This window comes from Lithobates pipiens, unplaced genomic scaffold (genome assembly GCF_037356315.1).
Source record: "Lithobates pipiens isolate NorthernLeopardFrog02 unplaced genomic scaffold, aLitPip1_a1.2 Scaffold_30, whole genome shotgun sequence".
Lineage (NCBI taxonomy): Eukaryota > Metazoa > Chordata > Amphibia > Anura > Ranidae > Lithobates > Lithobates pipiens.
Genome location: NW_027507791.1, coordinates 63,079,499 through 63,100,225, shown reverse-complemented (window position 1 = coordinate 63,100,225; position 20,727 = coordinate 63,079,499). Strand labels below are relative to the sequence as shown.

Sequence of the window (20,727 nt, the reverse complement as noted above, 5' to 3'; positions counted from 1 at the left end):
TGGTGCAGGAGGGGGGGTGCTCGCTCATCCCATCCCTTTACTGACCTGCTGGGCTGCATGCTCGGATAAGGGTCTGGTATGGATTTTGGAGGGGACCCCACACCATTTTTAAAAAGAACTTTGGTTTCACAATTTTTTTTAACCGGTATTAAGGAAATTTGTAAGTTCTGTATATAATTGTATTCTATTTTGTATGTATTGCACACTGCCCTCACTGTGCACACGCCGCTAATAATGTTTTCAGTACATGTTTGCATACTTTCGAGTCCTGATTAGAATTAGCCTGCCTATGTAAAGCCCCTTGTTACCATAAACATACAATTGTAATATTAATGTGATACCTACGTAATCATGTGTATAAAAACCTTCAATTGCGTCATAATAAAGCAGAACAGTTATTTGGAAAGATGCTGAGTGCATCTTTTGTGTCTGTTCCCTACTGCAGTAATTATTATTTATTTGGAACCACTAATCAATATGAAGATAGGGGTTGCCCAGCTATAAAATGTCCAGGTCAACGGCAATTTTTTTTTTTATTCTTTTTTTTTTTACATTCAACGGGAAAGCCATCAGTTGTTAAGGACATGGCAGCTGACTTCCCGGCCCCTTCTTAAGCAACCAGCTATACACAGTGTAAAAAAAAAAACACAAATCGTGTCAAAATCATAGTAAAAACACGTGTCCTAAAACACGGCAAGCACCGCAAAAAACACTGCATAAACGTTCAAAAGCAGCATGCATAGATGTGAATCAATGCTCAGGAAGCGCACCGCTGTTTTTCAGAAGGTTTTCCTGGCTAAAGGTTTCTTAGGATCCCGCATAGCCATGATTAATATATTATAGATTTTCCCTATGAGATGGCAAATATTCACTTCTTGGGTTCAGGTGCAGTTTAAAAATAAATTCCCAGCAGCTGTGTAAATTTGCCAATGTATTAAATGATCAGTTTACAATGTATTATAGACTTTTGGAGGACATGCTGGCCAAGACTATATTGCAATATTTTCTTCTGCTAAAGAATGAATTCAGATCCCAAAACAAGTATTGGAGGCAGATAACTACTCTAGCCATACAGGTTCCTTACTGGATTTCTTAGGAGTTCTATTTTTATGGTTGTCATATTTTCATGGATTTTTTTGTACTTATAATACAAGCTCAACCTTTCTTCTTCATTTTTAGTGCTTCTGTTTTGTCACATCAAATATGTTTATAGTGTATATCTGGAGCAGTCTGCTCACTGCATTAATTAAAAAAAAAATTGCTGGGTTTCTGGCAGGATCAACAGATATTTTTCTGTACGTGCTACATGTTTTAATGGTAACGTACTTGTAGAGTTGTACTGGATTTATTTATTTTATTATTATTTATTTTTTATTATTATTATTTTGCCTAGACATACTGTACACTAAAAAAAAAGTCCCACAGAAAGATTAAATGTGATGGAAAAGTTCTTGCTTGTATTTCAAAATAGCAAGTAAGCCATGAAAATGTGATAACTGCAAAAAAGAGTAATAAAAAAAAAAAAAGCATTTTGCTTGTTACTTTGACCCAGACATACAAATTTAGTATTATCTGTTTTATGTGTATCCACTGAACAGATTATAAAATGCTTGCGTTTTTTTTGTCATTTCTTGCATGATCTCTTTCAGTGGAAGGACCTCATTCCAATCAAATCCAGCTAATATTGATCATTGCCCAACACTATTCAGAAAAACGTTACTGCGCTGAATAAAAAAACATATGGAGTGGAAAATTCCATCGGTTTCATAAATGGTTGCTCAAAAGATAATTTGTTCCAAAATCATTTAGAAATCATTCCTTAAATTGCAGGTGCTCAAAGCTGAACTAGTGGTAGATATAAAAGACTCACATTATTTCAGCTCTGTATTACTTTTTTAATGTAAGTACCTGAATTTTACCTAGGACCAGCCTCTTGTAATGTTCTATAAAGCAGACATCATGTTCTTTCCCCCCCCCACCCCCCTGCACATGCGCATATGTGCCGTAGGGCTTCAGGTCCGAGTAAGCCCTGCAGCATATCTGTGCAGGGTTTTGTGTGCACAAAGATGCCTTTTAGGGAGGGCAGAAGACTTCATTGTCTTTGCACAAGCACAGGGAAATCGCCTGCAAATGTTAAGGTGGGTGCCGGTAGAGTCCTTCAGCACATCTGTATACACATTAAGACAAGGGGTGGAGTTGGTACAGAATGGGACTGAAGGTTAACTTCAGCAGAGCAAAATCCAGTATCCTGTCCTACCAAACAGAGCAGAGTGTGGCAGAGTTGTCTAAGCCTAGGTTCAAATTTGTCCGATTTGGCATGCAATTTGCCAGCAATAGCGCCCTCCGAATCAGTGCAGCACCGCACCAATTCCCAAAAGTAGTTCCTGTACTACTTTTGGCGACTTCGGGGGGTGATTTGTATTGACATCTGTGCGTGAACCCGCATAGATATCTGTTAAATCACCCCCGAAGTTGGACTGCGTTGCCAGGTTGAAATCATGCAAGTTCAGCTGAACTTGCACGATTTCTAAGCCACAGCAATGTGAACCTAGGCTGAATCTCAAGACTGGCTGGACAGAAATACAAATCCATATGCAGAAATCTTCCTATATTTTTATTTAGCTGTTTTGTGTCGAGCATTAATTCTGTGATGTCAGCCCCCGAGTACCTAAAAAAATTGTGGCTGTAATCTGCCTTATCAGATGAATTTAAGTAGTCTGAAAACCACAAACAAATGAAAGCATACAAACGTGTTTGTGCCATTTTTTTTTTTTTTTTTTAAGATATGGCTGAAAAGAGTTCAATAAAAATATAAAAAAGTCAGTATAATAAAATGTCTGGCCCCTTTTGCCCGTCATCTGTATACTGTTTTCTGGCACTAGACTAGTCCTGTGTTTGCTCTCTAATCTCAAGGCTTGGCAGCTGGCGCATCTAGACCAGGTCAACCCAGTCTCAGACATTCGTTTTCCTGAAAGCCTCAATCATCATTTCTAATCTCCGCCGTGCCGTTTGTGGCTGTCTCTGCTGGCCACAGAAATTAACTCACAGCTGTAATACCCAGATGTCACACAACTTCGCATTCCCATATCAGAAATTAATCTGACTTGAAATGACAGACTCACGTGCTATGTAAATCGCTGGGCATGCTTACTGTTCATAGTCGCCATTTCAAATGTCAAGCATTATGAAAAAGAATGATACTCTTATTTGCAATTGTAAAGCAATATATCTTCTTATGTTTAGTTGGTAGTACTTTAGTTTATAGAAAAACCATAGGCAAATGTTACAAAAAAAAATATTAACTTGTCTCTCTGAAGTCATGAAAACATTTTTTAAGCATAGGTAAAGCCAAAAACGAAATATAATGCGGTATATATTACCTATCCTTAGATTTGTTGTCTGCATTAGTGCTCTCTTTTTCAGGCTTTTTTTTCCCCTTTATTTTTACATGGTGAATCCTGTCCATAACACACTTCCAGTCTTAGGCTGACAACGCTCACTCATTATACTCTATAGAGGAGCAGCGTTGTCACTCTTAGCCCACGTACACACGGTCGGAGATTTTGCCAACCAAATCCGTCGGATTTTGCCCGTCGGATTTAGTCCGACAGATTGTGTCCGAAACTGTTGCATACACACGGTCGGGCCAAGTTGGCGAAAAATCCGATCTTTCAGAACGTGATGACGTAATTTCGTTACGATGGGACTACATTCAGGCTAGTAGCCAATAGCTTTGATGTAGGAATTTGATCTGAGCATGCGTGGCACTTGGTCCGATGAAAATGCTCTACACATGATCGGATTAGGTCTGTCCGGCCCAGTTGGTCGGGAAATATTTCCAACATGTTGGAAAATTGGGTCAGACGGAGATTCGGACGGAATCAGTCCGATGCATACCACACACAGTCGGATTATCTGACGACACGGTCCGATAGGACACATTCCGACAGATTCTCCGACCGTGTGTACAAGGGCTAAGATAGGAAGTAAGTTAAGGCTGAGGGACATCACTCCTGACGGGGCTGAGGGACATCACTCCTGACGGGGCTGAGGGACATCACTCCTGACGGGGCTGAGGGACATCACTCCTGACGGGGCTGAGGGACATCACTCCTGACGGGGCTGAGGGACATCACTCCTGACGGGGCTGAGGAACATCACTCCTGACGGGCCTGAGGGACCCCATCAATTTCATGGTGCTGCTGGTAAATGGCTAGCAGTTTCCAGCGCTGTTTGCTGGACAACCGAAGCGTCGACAACAGTCAAACACGATGCTATAATGAGGACATGTGTTATATCACTGTTTAATGTTCATAGAGTACCGTAAATCTAGATTTAACTTTTGCTTTAAATAATGACTTTAAAATTAAACTGTAGGGATTTTTTTTTTGTTTGCTGTTGGGAGTTGGGAAATAGTGTCCTCAAAAGCAGGAATTAAGGTGAAATATATCTAGTGAAGTAACAACAAAAAAAAAAAAAACCTTGGCAGAGCTTTTAACTCCTCTCTACCTTTATCCAAAACAAAAAAAAGTTTGGCTGAAGTTGGACATAAAATCGCCTATACTTATGAGATGACAATCCACCTGGTTTTGTAAAGAGCCTTGTGTATATAAGTCAGGCAGACACCCTATGGTTGACCTTTCTTGGAAGGAACGGGCAAACCACATTTTCATATAGCAGCTTGAGACAAGAGGGCCAGAGAATGGCTGGCTATTTTCTGAATATATGACCATCCTGTAATGTCTGCTTCCATGTCCATAATCCATTTTCTAACCAATCGGAGCACCGAACAAACTATTGCCCATGAGTCCAAATTTTAATATAAAAATTGTTTCATAGTTGAAAGAATACAACATATTTTGGGGGACAAACAGACTTCTCCCCCCTCAGGAATTTTAAATAGACTTAGATAACAGATTTGTGGTTTACATTGAATCGTTTCAGAAGGCAGGTTGCCGATGTTAACAAGTACAGCAAAGGGCCAGCCAGTGACAGCAATCATGTCCCTCTCTGTCCATCACATCTCTAGTCTAGGACCACAAGCATTACGAGTATCAATAATATATTTGCTGGGATGCATATACATTCTGAAATACTGTTTTAATTTTGCTTATCTTCACATCTTTGTGTGTTTGTGACATGTTGTATGCAAGACACAATAGCTGTTATTTTTGTTGTTTTTTGTAGGTATTGGAGCAACGTCTGCAGGCACTCCGAGCTCACAACCTGCAAGTTTCAGAACTGGCAGACAAAGTGATTCGCCAAAATGCAGCAGCTGCCGATGTGATCTACTCAGAGAGACAAAACACTTCACACAGGATCGATCACTTGGAGAGAAGTGTCTCGTCAAAGACGGCAGAGTTGAAGGTATTTGAGAAGGAATCCTGATGTATAAATATGCTGCTGTATACGCATGATGGGGTTTGATGGCTTATACTGTAGCATGGTATTAGAGAGGAAACGTGCTTCTACAATTATCAATTCAGTGTTTTAAGAAATCATAAAGTGTTAAATGGAAACTAGAATATATTTTCAGGCAGCACAAATTTTGACTCTTATTGCATGCTGTGTTTGCCTAAAATTTTGATTCCACTTTTCAATTTTTGTGGCATGATGTGGCTTTGGAAAAGGAAATACTTCAGCCAGTTAGGATTAGCCTTGTTCACCGATGGCTTCCTGGTGGACTTGCTCAAGTGGGTTTGGATTAGTATCCAAATACAACTGAGCTCATCCCTAGTGAAGATGTAGAAAGGATGGGGCAAGACCCCCCCCAACCCATTAACTTGGGAAGGCTTTTTTGGACAACTGTGTCCATGTAAATACAGAGGTTGCATAGGCCAAGGAAGGACCTGATGTGAAGGAACCTGGTATGTGCTCATGACCCGGATTAGGTAATCCTGTCACAAAGTTCTCCTTCACACAGGGCAGAGCCTTTTCTGCTCTATTGCGAGCAAGAGTAAACAGACTCTGCTATCTTTTTACATCCAATTTCCCTGCAATTTACCTAAGTGGAAGAGAAAGTATCCCCTTCTGTTTTGTAGAATATATTTTCAGCCAGCACAGATTTTGACTCGCATTGCTAAGTTTGCCTAAAATTTTAATTCCACTTTTCAGTTGTTGCATGATGTGCCTTTGGAGCAGGAAATACTTTGGCCAGTTATTAGTCTGGTACAGTGATGGCTTCCTGGGGATATTGCTCAAGTGGGTTTGGACTAGGATCCGAATACAACTGAGCTCATTCCTACTGAAGATGTTAAGGGGTGGGGCAAGCCCCCCCAACCCATTAACTTGGGAAGGGTTTTTTGGACCCCTGGGGCCCGATAAATACCAAGGTTGCGTAGGCCAAGGAAGGACCTGATGTAAACGTAGCTGGAGGAACCTGGTATGTGCTCACAGCACTGGATTAGGTAATCACGTCACTAAGGTCTCTTTCACACAGGGTGGAGCCTGCTCTATTGCAGGCGAGAGTAAATGAACTCTGCTGTATGTTTGCACCCTATTTACTTTCTGAGCCACCTAGATGGAGGAGGAAGGATTCCCTTCTGTTTTGTTTTTAGTTCATCAGATTGGAGGTAGGGCAGTATAAATGGACACAAGTCTGTTTACACCCACCTGTCCATAGTGATGAATAGGCTGTCCGATCAGGTCTGCATGAAAAGTTGTCAGGTGGACCTGATCAGATCCTTCGAAAGGGGCCTTTAAGGTTTTCGTTAAACACTCAAATGCAAAGTTTTTTTGGGTTACAGTAGGGAATGTATAAAAAAAAGTTTTTTTCTTTTTTTTGCTGCCTTTGTCCCATTGGTGAGATTTTTCCTCACTTCTAGTTCCATAAACAGAAATTAGGAGAAGGTCTCCAAAGAAGTTGGACAGCTGTTACCAGAACAAGTGTCCCCACTGCAAGATCTTTCCTCTTTCCATGCTCCAGTGACAACTAAAATGTTAGATTTCCCACCATATTCAGTCACATTGACAATAGTCACCAAAATGAATATATTGAGTGATTCTCCCCAATGGGAGCACAAATGTCAATGAAAACGTGACAGAGTTTCTCTCTGTTCCCTGCTTCATCCAAATATGAGAAAACATTTGGACTTTACATGCACTTTAATTTTTTGATGGCTTTGGTTTGCAAGAGAAGCATAACATTCATGTTTAAGTAAAAATGATTTAACACAATGTGCTGAGCTTTAAAATTGTAAATTGAGCAGTCTATATGTAAGCAATATTTCATCGTACAAAAGGAAATTTTCTTTTCAAGCAAAGAAAATGGTCTGCACAATTACTGTTCTGTTGAAGACAAGATGTAGAAAAGTCACGAAGCAGCTGATGTTTAAACTGAAATGTTCTAGATTTCTTTTATAAAGAGAAGAGCAGTGCATTTTCCACCAGGGCATAATTTAAGTTAATATTGCCGTGTTTACTCTAAGAGCTCAATTCAATGGCGTTGTTATCCTGCGCTTGACGCACCTGAAATACAGTTCAACAAAATGCCAATGTTTTTTTAATTAAGGAGTACGCATGGCAGTTCAGAGGCTGCATTTGACTTATGCTTTGTGCTGTATTTATTTGGCTGCAGGATGTCCTTTTAAAATCCATTTGAACTGCAGGCAACTCATGACCTTTCTTATCAAGCACAGAATGCGTTCAAATGAAAATGCAGCTTTTGATTAGAGCATCCACCAACATGAACCTTAAAGCTAAAGTCTTGGCAGCTAGTATTTTTCATAGTCTGCTCCCTAAGCAATCCACCAAAATAATTTTTCACTTTCAATGTGCACTTTTAGAGATACATCCACTTCCGGGGGCTTGTTTTCACCATGTCTGTTGAATTGCATACATCAACACAGACTCAACACAAGGTGACATAGAAAGCAATTGTTTTCTGTGTACTTTGTTCACACAATGTGGGCGTTTTTGCAGTGCACCATGTGTTCATTATAACGTTGCTCACTTCATTGCATTCCACCGCAGGTCCTGCATAGAGTTAAAAGATTTGTCCTTTTGCGTCACATGAATAAAGTTAAAAACTAAAAAAAAGCAACCCATACAACTCTTCTCAATGCCCCTTTGCAATGCACACCAGCCTGTGTGTAGAAGTGGATCTCTTCTGTTTTGGAAACTGCAGCCACAAGTGTGAGGGGCTGCCAGGGTGCCATGTGTTTTCTGGTGCATGTCACAGCATACCATAGTACACATCATGAGAGATGTAGGCTGCCTTTTTTTGGGGGGGGGGGGGGGGCTACTGTAACTTTAGTCTGTGTTGGTAGGCAGGCAGATTTTTGCATTCAATGCTAAATAGTTTTAGTAAACATTTAGGACTCTAAAAACATGGGAAAAGTTCCCCACGGGCTTTTTAAGCAGCAAAATACACAAAGTGTTTGTAAAAAAATGATTACTTTATTTTGTAGAAAAATTAAAATGTTGCAAAGAGTTTAAAATATGAGCTCTGGTTGATGACATAAAATCAAGGAAAACAAAATTGATGGTAACATTGTACATCATGGGAACAGTTACTGCAAATTACATTACATCATGGGATGAACAGAAATACCACAATGCATTTTGACCCCTACATTCTTCAGGGGATTTTTTACTGTTCTAAAAAAATACCTCAAAAAAGTTATTTACTATTTACATTTTACATTATTCACAACATACAATAGAGGCAAAAAATATATATTTATGCCACGTGTTCATTACTCTATATCAGTGATGGTGAACCTTGGCACCCCAGATGTTTTGGAACTACATTTCCCATGATGCTCTACACTGCAGAGTGCATGAACATCATGGGAAATGTAGTTTCAAAACATCTGGGATGCCAAGGTTCGCCATCACTGCTCTATATAAATCATGCATTGTTTCCTATTCAAAATTATATATTTACCCTTCAAAAATGAACCTTACGTAACCAGAGATTTAAAAGCGATCGCGTTCAAGGGATCCCGGACAGTCACATGTCACCTTAGAGTGCCCTCCAGGGGGGGCCCCCTTCAACAGGGATATGATTTTGGGTTGATTTATTCACTTCTTTAGTGCCGGTTCACACTAGTGTGATGCGAGAACCCTGCGATTCAACTGCAGGTTCCCGCATCGCACTTGACACGCACGGCAGTTCACACTGCCATATGCGATCTGATGGGGAGTGTCATTATATGTTAACGACACCCCCATTTCAGCTTGCATATCGCACTGCAAACTGACAGTTCGGACATGAATCGGATCGCATATGTGTGAACACACATGAGATACGATTCTGGTCCGAACAGAAAAAAGGGTCCTGTGCGTGTTTGGACCGAATGCAGTGCGATATCAGCCATACTATCTGTATGGCTGACATCGCACCTGCACAGACATCGCATGTAATGTGAACAGCAGTGCGCTGCGAATTACATGTGATGTCTGGCATCGCACTAGTGTGAAATTGTTAAACAATTTGTCTAGATCCAACTGGTCAATCAGATTGTCTGTCTGAATTACTCTCCTGAAAAAGGAGAGTTAGGTCACGCAATGCCTTAAATTCTCTCATGCTGTATTTTGACCAATCTGTAGCATCTATATCTTTGTTGCTTGTTTTGTATTGGCATTTTCACATCAATTTGCGAGCAAAGAGATGAAGGTCAGTCACAAGTTCAAAGATGTTGAACTTATGTTGAGGACAGAAACTCAACCCCTTCGATAGTAACTGGGTTTCCACTTGAGTTATGGGGTGCGAGGACAGGTTGATAACATTTAGTGGTTGAATTGGGTCCGAATTACATAGGGTTCCGTTCCTTTTCCTCTCCTGTTGGTCTGTGGTGAGCATGCTCCCAGTGTGTAGTTTTTAAAGTGTTCGGAGTTACATTTAGGACTCTAGGATCCCCTATTATTTTTGGAGATATTTTTACTTTCCTTAAAGGAGTGTTCCACAAACTGGTATATCAGTTCTGAAGGAGCACCATGAAAATGTTACCCACTGGCCTTGTATGTCTCTTCTTACTGCAGTGGAGAGCTTTCTGTGCAGTACTTTGTGCCTCCCAGAAGTAATGATGCCTCTTTTGAACATAGACTCTTCAATCTTTTATTTTTTTATTATAAACAATCCATATGCTTCAAGGTTTGTAATGGCTACAATAGTTTGGATAAATTGGAAGTCTGCTGGGGATATCTTGTTACTGGTGTCAAGCAGCTATATACAGCAAGGGATTCATGCTGGCTATACACCAGGGATGTGCAGTCAGGGATAGGCAGGTGAGGCAGAGCCTGATCTGCTATGAAAAAAAAAAAAAGATCGACTTTGAGGGTCGTAGTTTGGCGACCTGAAGTCCTACCCTACCACTGGTCAAAATGTGGGCCTCCTAAAACCTATGGTTCCAGAGATATGGAGCTCTTTGCGCAGCATGTCAGAAGCTACATACAGAGCAGCCAGTTTAAATACAAGTCACACTCTGTTTCCAGCCGACTGAGAGGTTGAGCTCACAGTGCCTGTCACTTCTTGTCAGAGTCACTAAGCTTAATGTACAGCTTGGAGTCTTACACCAATGGTAAAGCACCATTGGTCCAAGTTATCCAATAAAAATGGTGCAGTGGAGGCATGCCTCTCACTGCAGTGTCATAGAACGGGGCATGTGTCTCAAAGACAAATACTCCCTTCCAGCCCTCTTATCTAGAAGGAAAAACATGGATTTATGTGTATAAGATGTACCCATAATCCCATGAATTTCTCACACAGGAGGGAGAATGAGAATCTTCTGCTGCTGAAAAGGTACACGCTAAATCATATATTATGCTATATAAGTTAATTTATTATTTATCTATTTACTGTGAAATTACTGGTTTGACGTTATAACTTCAAACTTCTGTAATTTGTCTATTAAGCCACCTGCTTGAGTACAGTTTTTGAAAATATAGTAAATGACCTTAAAAATAATATATAATAATTATTTTGTTATTACTTATAGTAATTAACCCCTCACCACCCATGCCAATTCTGACACTTCTCTCCTACATGTAAAAATCATATTTTTTTTGCTAGAAAATTGCTCAGAACCCCCAAACATTATATACCATATATAGTTTTAGCAGACACCCTGTGGAAAAAAATGGCCGCCATTGGAACTTTTTTTTGTTGCATGGTATTTGCGCAGCAATTTTTCAAATGTATTTTTTTTGTTTTGTTTTTGAAAGAAACTGTTGATGATGTTCATGAATAAAAAATTAAACATTAGCCTGATTTGTTTGTATACTATGAAAGATGATGTTACGCCGAGTAAGTAGATACCAAACACGTCATGCTTTCAAATTGCGCACACTTGTGGAATGGCGCCAGTTCAACTTCAGTACTTAAAAATCTCAGACACTTTAAAAAAATTTGAGAGGTTACCTGATTAGAGCTGCAGAGGAGGTCTAGTGCTAGAATTATTGTTTTGACTGTAACGTTTGCAGCGTATATAACCTGTGTGTATCTAGCCAGTGCCTCACCAGCCACTGACCTCACCGCACGCCCCTGCTACACACACCAAGACCCTAGGTAGGTCTTTGTAGCTCAATGTATTTAACAATTTTTTCCCTAAATATATTTTTCTAGCTACTTCAGAATGAGGTTGAGGCCTTCAAGGACGATCTGGAAAACTTGCAGTCCTGCGTCAAGTCATCGGCTGATTTTGTCGGCCATGTTTGTCTTTCACAAAAGGAGAAGGAAGAACGTTCTGAACCTGTTAAGGTATACTTCAGAAATCTGGCTTTAATTTGATGCGTGTAGGTCATTCTTACCTAAATATAAAGAATAAGTGACATATCCTTTCTGTACAGAAGCATCTGTTAGAGCTCAGAGAACGGTCGGCTGACATTGAGCATTTGAATGAAGAAACCTTTACTCTCCCTCTTGATGACCGCAGTTTGATGTTGCTCCAGAACTTGAACCGAAGCTGGGAGAAAACAGGAGAAATGGCGCTCGAAGATTGCAGGTCAGTACCGTGTGATCCATGTTTGTTGGATAGAGCTGAAGTGGAATTATGGGCAATAAGGTATAGTCTTGCTGTAACTGCTTAGAAAGCTTTCGTTGGAGTTGAAATTTAATTTGTTTGTTACCTAAAGAGAGCTTATATCCTTTTAATTTGTCTTTAAAGTGGTAGTAAAGTCGTTCTGTTTATCTTTACATACAGGTAAGCCTATAATAAAACTTACCTGTAGGTACTGTAAATCTCTGCTAAATGTGCACAGTTTAGGACAGGGATATGCAATTAGCGGACCTCCAGCTGTTTCAAAACTACGAGTCCCATCATGCCTCTGGGTGTCATATTTGTGGCTGTCAGAGTCTTGCTATGCCTCATGGGACTTGTAGTTCTGCAACAGCTGGAGGTCCACTAATTGCATAAACCTGGTTTAGGAGATATTTACTTCTGTAGAAGCCGGTGATGTCACGACACATGTCGTGAAGGAATGGCATACCCCTGTCATTACTTCAGAGCTCAGTGCCACGGCCGAGACTCCTGCGCACATGGCGTGGCTTGGTCAATCAGACGACCAGAGCCTGAGAACCCGGATGGAAGACCGGGTGAAGATGGAAGTCTTGCCAGCGGTGACAGCGCACCACTGGAGGACTTAATTTTAAGATAAGTATTTCATAATGTTCTAGTATGTGGTGCATGCTAGCACATTATGGCATTGCCTTGCAGGGGAATTCCCCCCCCCCCCCCCCTGTTTACTACCACTTTAAGGCCATGTTTCATATAACACCCATATTAAGGGTATAACATGTAACATGTCAAGCAGACCACCCCACCTCTGACAGGGGTTTTCTTTTCTGCAGCAGCCGCCAGATTTTAAAACTGTGCAACTGTGTGGGCTCTGCCTGCACAGCCACATCATTCATTCAAAGATATCTGTAGAATAATGAACTAAAAGTCCCGTCTGCCACTGTGACAAACAAACTTGTAGTTTTCAATGGTATTCAAGTGTGATGATCACCACACTTTTCATACATTGACACTTCCTCCAGCTCTGCAGCTGAAAGCCTGTACCTCATTACAGATAGGGAGCTGGAGGAGGAGCCTACAGCAGGAGCCTGGCATTGCATGCACAATGCACTGATTGTGGTTTCAATGCTTTGTAGGCTCAATTACAAGAAAAAAGCACTGCATAAACTGTTGACACTATATAAGTCCCGTATAATAATAGCTATATTTTTTCCCCAAAGGTGAGTGTTATAAGTGAACACATAATCTCTGTTCTTGTCTGCATAGGGGACTTGTAGAGGTGGGGGTGTCGAATGTGGGGGGGGTCAGTTGGAGGCAGAGAAAAGTACACTAATCTTTCCAGCAAAGTGCTGAGCAGAGGGGGGGCAAGTCAGCACAAATCTTAGCCATTGGAGGACAGGCAAGCTATTCTACCAGCACATCCAAAAAACTGACCATACCGGAGTGAATGTTCTTTGATATTGAGTTTGATATAAGAAAGCATGGGGACTGGCAGGATCACCAGAGAGGATCATTTTTAACATGAGTACATGGTACAACAGGCAGATATCAGGGATATGGAATGTTGGGGTAACATTTTAAGTCACTATAGATGTTTTGTGTTAGTGCCATATGTTGTTATAGTTATCCTCGGTAATCCCAGAATTATCAGTTTCGACTGGACCAATTTGCCTTGCGACTGATCCTGGGCAACGCCATGCTGCTGGTGATGTTATTGAGCACCTGTGTGATCCAACGCATGTTCATTGTATTGCGGGCTCAGGAGCCGGCAAGATATAGCGTCAGTCACCATGATGATTGCAGTCACATGACCAGTGATTACAATTTAAAAAACGAAATAAAGGAGTGTTCGCTCCTTCTAGCTGAAGCAGACATCGCTGATGTGTTTACCTTTTTGTGTGATTTAATTTTGGCTGGGGAGAAATGGGCCTCCGCAGTGTACCTCAGGCCCGCCATAACAGCCATTGCAAGGCCGTACCTGGAACCACAGGAGAAGGGGTTACAACATCAAAGAAGAGAGGGGGTAGCTGTGGCTGAGCCAGGGAACCAACCATTCTTGATTTGGCCAAATTCCCTACATTTCAGCAAAATTAAAAGTAAACAAAATATGTAAGCATGTTTTTATGATACTGAAAGTGTTTGTTCACCCAACACTTATCACTTACACATCATATTGCTGATATGTGCCTGATGTTTCATGTACTTTTTTTTTTTTTAATCATCTAATCTTTATTGAAAAAGAAAAAGGTTTAACAATTTACAACAAGACAAAGACATACAAAACCGTATACAAGTTCCATGTACTTGTATAAAAAAGTATCCTGTTCTCTTTGTACTGCTTCCTTTATGTGAAATCCCTGGTGTTCCTGCTAGTCCCTCCGCTTTACTATTAAAACGGACCACATTAAGCAGGAGAGCATACCATGTAATCAGTTCTCTAGCACTTCTGTGTACTCAGCCTGCTCTTCTCCAATGATCAGACTTGTCCTGACACGCCTGTTTTAATATAGTTTTAGCAGACACCCTGTGGAAAAAAATGGCCGCCGCTGTCGGAATGAGTCTTATCGGACCGTGTCGTCAGATAATCCGACTGTGTGTGGTATGCATCGGACTGATTCCGTCCGAATCTCCGTCCGACCCAATTTTTCAACATGTTGGAAATATTTCCCAACCAACTGGGCCAGACGGACCTAATCCGATCATGTGTAGAGCATTTTCATCGGACCACGCATGCTCAGATCAAATTCCTACATCAAAGCTATTGGTTACTAGCCTGAATGTAGTCCCATCGTAACGAAATTACGTCATCACGTTCTGAAAGACCGGATTTTTCGCCAACTTGGCCCGACCGTGTGTATGCAACAGTTTCGGACACAATCCATCGGACTAAATCCGACGGGCAAAATCCGACGGATTTGGTTGGCAAAATCTCCGACCGTGTGTACGTGGGCTTAGGCAGCTGAGAACAGAGGGAATGTGATCACTTATAAAAAAAAGGGGGTAGGGGAAGGGTATATATATATATTAAAAAAATTTTTTATATCTATACAGAAAAAGTTTGCCTTTCATTTCTATTTTAAACTGAATGGGTTGTTTTCCAAGGTGATCGTTTACAATGACTTTAAAGTTTTCTGGCATTTATCTGATATTTTTAAGAAGTATTCTTTAAAGTCTATTTAAAACTGTATGTTCCATCTAATGCCGCGTACACATGTGCGGGCTTTCCGGCAGACCAGGTTCGACCGTCTTTCCGAACGAACAGACTTGGCCACACACAAACGGACTAAGTCCGTTCGAAAGTCCGTTCGTTTTGAATGTGATGACGTAATACGGAACTAAACAAGGAGGTTCAATAGCCAGTATCCGATAGCTTCCCTTTGCGTCATATTTGGTCCCTCAGACCAGCATACAGACGAACGGTTTTCCCTGTCCAGGCGGTGACCACTCTGCTGTGCTTTTTTAGTGCAGAAAGGACAGCGTTTTCACCCTATTAAAGAAAGTAGAAACATATCAATTGTTGGGGTAGGAATAAAGGGTAATAAAACAGTTACAAGGGGGAAAAAAAGATTGTATTACCGTAATAGAAGTCCCAGACTTATGTACATGTAATTGTTTAATTTGCCCATAGTTCCACTTTAAATGCTTGATGATTGGTGTCCCTTGTATCCTGGAGTTGCTTTTCAAACTTGATAGTACATTTTTCGAAGGCTTTGACAGTATAATTTGTTTTCTTTCTCATTTGTTCGTATCAAGAGAAAATGGGTTTTTTGAAACCACTATTGCTGTGTAAGTCACTATAATTGCCCAGACAACTTCAGCATTGTTCTGATCTCATCTATAGTACATATGAATCTATTATTTCCCCTAAATGATCTGCACTCTGAAACAATCTGGCACATTCTGATTCACATTCAACTAAAACTTTGTGTTTCTAGGAAATTAATTATTTGGAAAAAGCTATGATGACTGGTTTTGTCTTGTGTGGGTCAATTACAAACAAGGTTTTCATGGGAATCATTCTGTCTTCAATGTTTATGGAATTCTGAAATATATTTTGCACACACCTACACTTTTTTGACGAGAGGGTTTATTAAAAGAGAAGCATGACCAAAGCTTTTTTGGTCATACTTGGAATCTGGAAAACAGGAGTGGAGTTACTTGTGACCCAGAATCAGCCAACAGTGGGCCGTCTACTACACCCTGCCCACCCTTCCATTCCCCGTTCTACTTACCTGGTGATGAGTGGTCATTGCTATAATTCATCCCAAAGGTGTTGCTTTGTGCAGTGGTGTGCAGTGATGTTGGAACAGGAAGGGGCCATCCCCAAACTGTTCCCATAAAGTTGGGAGGATGAAATTGTCCAAAATGTCTTGTATTCTGATGCCTTAAGAATTCCCTTCACTGGAACTAAGGGGGAAAGCCCCACCCGTGAAAAACAATCCCACTCCACCAAATGATTTGGACCAGTGCACAAAGCAAAGCCCATAAAGACATGGATGAGCGAGTTTGGGGTGGAGGGACTTGACTGGCTTCCACAGAGTCCTGACCTCAACCCTATAGAACAGCTTTGGGATAAATTAGAGCAGAGACTGCAAGCCAGGCAAGAATGGTCAAACATTCCCATAAACACACACTTAAACCTTGTGGACAGCCTTTCCAGAAGAGTTGAAGCTGTTATGGTTGCAAAGAGTGGGCCAATGCAATATTGAACCCTACGGACTAAGACTGGGATGCCATTAAAGTTGTTCATACATGTATATATATATATATATATGTGTGTATTTATAGGCAGGTGGCCCAATACTTTTTTTTTGGTATCAGAATACATGGTATGTGCATATGCACGTCCTCACAGATTTTTGAATTTTGTGTTATGGATCTGAATGCACAGTGCATGTTTATGTACCTGTGTGAATGTCTCCTTTGAAAATCTGGGTTCACATCTGTAAAAAAATAAATAAAATAAATACACTTTAAATGCATTTCTTTCTTATGGATGTGTGAATAAGGCCTAAATTTCAACTTAGGAAAGCTCAATGACCGTAACCATATATTCCCTCCAGGGAGCATCGGGTGAATGAACTGGACAGAAATAATTTTATTCAAAATTACGAGACCTGGATGCAGTGTGTGGAGAAGATGGAGAATAACCTCACCATGGGAACTGCAGGAACATATGAAGCACTGAAGAAGCAACAGGCAATGTATGAGGTATGAGCTGCTGACCATATGACGTATCTGTCTTCAAAAATTGAATATAGCCCCTACCCACCACATTCATTTTATACCCTCTTAGCTAACAATATTTAGTGTACTGAAGGTTACATTATTGTATGGTGTTGGGGGGAAATATTTATAGTGATGTATAGAAGCCTATCTGTCCTGTTTAAATGTTATCTGAAGATATGCGCATCCAAGCACACTTTTATGTTTATTCTCTATGTTTAATCTCTAAATCATCTGTTTTCAGTTCTTTGCAAACATAGATTATAAAAGTTTAAGATTATGATTGTTTTGAGGTGTGCTATCAACTATTTATTTTGTTTTTCAGAAGCTGCAAGCTGAAATCGCCATAAATGAACACATTTTGCATGCCTTTGTGACCAAAGCTTTGAGTGTCCTGGAATCGGAGGAAGAAGAAAACCGGTCAGTGGATTTATTTGTTAACAATTAATCCATATTCTTCCAATACTACTGTTAAGAGTGATACTGTTATACAGTGTGCTCAATTTACCTTACCAGCTGGTCCAGAGAAGTGCTTTGATACTAGTCTTGGCTGCTTGGTAACATCACTGAATCTTGGCAGTTGGGGATACAGGATTGCAGGCTGGCAAGACCAGAAGTTGGTCAGACCTAAGTTGGCGCATGGGGAAGCTTGGAGGGGGTGTGAACAGCATAGTGAGAGCTAAATAAAAAGTCCAGAAAGGAGCTGAAATAAGAATGGAGGAGATTGGAGGCAACGTGGCGATGCCATTTATTTGAAACTGAATCTTCTGCAGCCTATGGAAGGCAAATATTTAGTGAAGAGCCAGGAATACCATTTTGTAAATTTCTGTAAACACTAATGCCCCGTACACACAAGTGGAATAATCTTGGATGGTTTTTCAGACGAAATTCCGCTCAAGCTTGGCTTGCATACACACGGTCACACAAAAGTTCTCTGAACTTTTGACCATCAAGAACGCGGTGACGTCCAACACTACGACAAGCCGAGAAAATTAAGTTCAATGCTTCCGAGCATGCCTCAAGTTGTTTCCGAGCATGTGTAGGAATTTTGCACGTCGGAAATTGGTACAGACGATCAGAACATGCTCTCAATCTTTTGCTGGCTGGAATTCCGCCAGCAAAAGTCCGATGGAGCATACACACGGTTGCAATTTCCGACCAAAGCTCTCATGGGACTTTTGCTGGCCGAATTTCCACTCGTGTGTACGGGGCATGAGTGTTAAGTTACAGATTCCAAGCCCAACAGGTCTTGGGAGCAGGGAGTCTCCATGTGATGTTTTTTTTATCTGAATGAAAGCTTGAGGTCAAGGGCAGATAGGCTTCGTTCCCTCTTTTCATGGTTTTATTTACAGTTTTTTCATTAATGTTGTTCAACAAAATTTTCCTTTTCCTACTCCGTTTGCCTTAACAACCTGAGCTCATGAAGAGTCATTAAAGATCTAAAGTCAAAGCTCCTGCATTTGAAGCATGGGCTTGTAGTTACAGGATCTTTTATTAGATCTGATGAAATTCCACTCAACGTGGCTGCTGAAATGGGTTCATTATTGTTACCTTTGTTGCCTACAAAAGACTTATGTTGGAATACTTTTACCATGGAGACACATTTCTATTTGACCTGGGGTCAAAATCTTCCTCACCTCCAATACTCCTTTTGTATTAAAAGTGCCACGCTGGGCAGTAATGGAAGTTAATGACTGGGCTTGTTCAGACTTGACTAAATTTCTAACGCTTAACAAATGTTCCTATAGCGCTAGTATGGGCATTAGACTCGCTTTAATGAGCTTTAGTATGGGCATTAGACTGGCATTATACAAGCGTTGATGACAACTTAAAAATGCACCTCAAAGTGTGTTAAAACACATGCCTATTCCATTACAGTTAATGAGCTAATCTTAATTCCCCCGGACCCCCACACATGCAACTGCCTGCCAGAGCGTTTGCGAATAGTTACCATAGACTTAAATGGGTGGCGTGGAAAGGCTTCAAATGCCTTCTGATGCGACATGAGGCTTCAATTTTGACGCGACTCTAACGCTTCATGTTTTGATATTGTGAACAGTGCTGTCCATTGTATCGTTTGCATAAGTGTTTGAAGTGTGTTTTTAACACCTCTCAAACACCTGATTTTAATGCCAGTGTGAATTTAGCCTAAGACTCATTCAGGTGTGGGCCTTAGTGGAACAGGTGAAAAGGATTATACCCCAAGCAAGGAAGGTTGAGTTTCTATAGCAGAATGAAAGTACTCTCATGGTGATGGATGCAAGGCTTTTACTGTCAAGAAAGTTCTTTTGGGGAATTGTGTTTTAATTTTTGATAGCATGGAATACAGTGTTGCTTTATAATGGGCAGCAGAACAAATAGTGTGACTCTCCCCTGGCTTCAATGAAGCATAGAGAGGTATATTGTGCTATGGTATGCAGGGGCCAAGCTTGAATTTTTCACTGAGCTAAAATCAAGATTTGCATCATCACTCCAAACCTATTCCACTGTTTCCTTTTGGAACATGGACGCTATGAAAATCTGCAGGGAAATACCTTGATATATATGACAGCTATTTATCTGTTTAAAAATAAGTCAAATTCCCCAGTCCTGCTGCTATGGGTACCTTAGCTCCCTTTCTGCTAATAGGTCGGGAACTGCTAACATCCACTGATGGTGCCGACATCTGCAGCCTGGAGTTATCAGAGTCATTTTTGGCCTCCTTGGGTGTCACTGGGTCCTTTGCCCTCCTGGCTGAGGTTTTTACTACCGCCACGAGAAACTTTATGGCCCATGTTACCCAGGTAATTGCCAGCTCTGATCGTAGAGGCCACATGTTTGCTCCCAGGCCCTCTCCATGAGATTACACCTGAGGAGTCAGTCTTTTTTGCTATTGCTCGCAAATCAAAGGACATCTCAGCTCCTATTAATGCGGTGCTTACCACCCTGAGGCTTGAGGATCAGCTTCTCTCACTTTCATTATTGCAATTTACATCCTGGGGATATATAGGGCCCCTTAGTCTTTAAATACTTGCATTTACGTCTGCTTTTTCAGCAGCTTTGTATATGAAGGTTGGAAGCAATCTGGGAGGTTGTTTGCACCCAGTAAGCACTTGTTTGCTTTGTATCCGTTTTGTTCTGAATTTTAACCTGGCCACATGCCTGCGATCTTCTGCAGCCACTTTTTCTTCCAGTCAATAAGTGTTTGGAAATCCTTTCCAAAACTCTGCTTTCTTTGGCAGGTCCCACCTTGCACCCTATTCTGGCCATGACTTTGCTTTGTCAAACAATGTCTGGCTGGATGAAATTCCTTAACAGAGATTTCATTACCACTGCTGTTCACACTCTGCTAGTTGAATGTATGGAGCGGATAGCTGTTGCACTAAATTTCAGATATTCGCTTACTGTCAGTTCATATGTAAAGGGCACTTTGGTAAAAGTGCTGGACTGTAAAACTGTCTTGTAAAAAACATTTGATCAACATTTGTCTTCTAGGAAAAGCGCCTCCGGATGTCCTCATAAAGGATGTTACTGGTGGCAAGAACACTCAGCAGAGGAAGCCTAA

The 20,727-nt window shown here is 40.9% G+C and overlaps 1 protein-coding gene across 4 annotated transcripts in view; it reads left to right on the top strand.

Annotated features, from left to right (window-relative positions):
* Positions 1–20,727, top strand: part of SYNE2 (spectrin repeat containing nuclear envelope protein 2) — a 529,925-nt gene that overhangs the window by 431,059 nt on the left and 78,139 nt on the right. For all 4 annotated transcript variants that reach the window (XM_077464352.1, XM_077464354.1, XM_077464353.1 and 1 more), the window contains 5 exons: positions 5,188–5,367; positions 11,567–11,701; positions 11,791–11,945; positions 17,021–17,168; positions 17,509–17,603. In XM_077464352.1, coding sequence (XP_077320478.1) covers positions 5,188–5,367; positions 11,567–11,701; positions 11,791–11,945; positions 17,021–17,168; positions 17,509–17,603 — 713 coding nt within the window. The remainder of the gene's footprint in view (positions 1–5,187; positions 5,368–11,566; positions 11,702–11,790; positions 11,946–17,020; positions 17,169–17,508; positions 17,604–20,727) is intronic.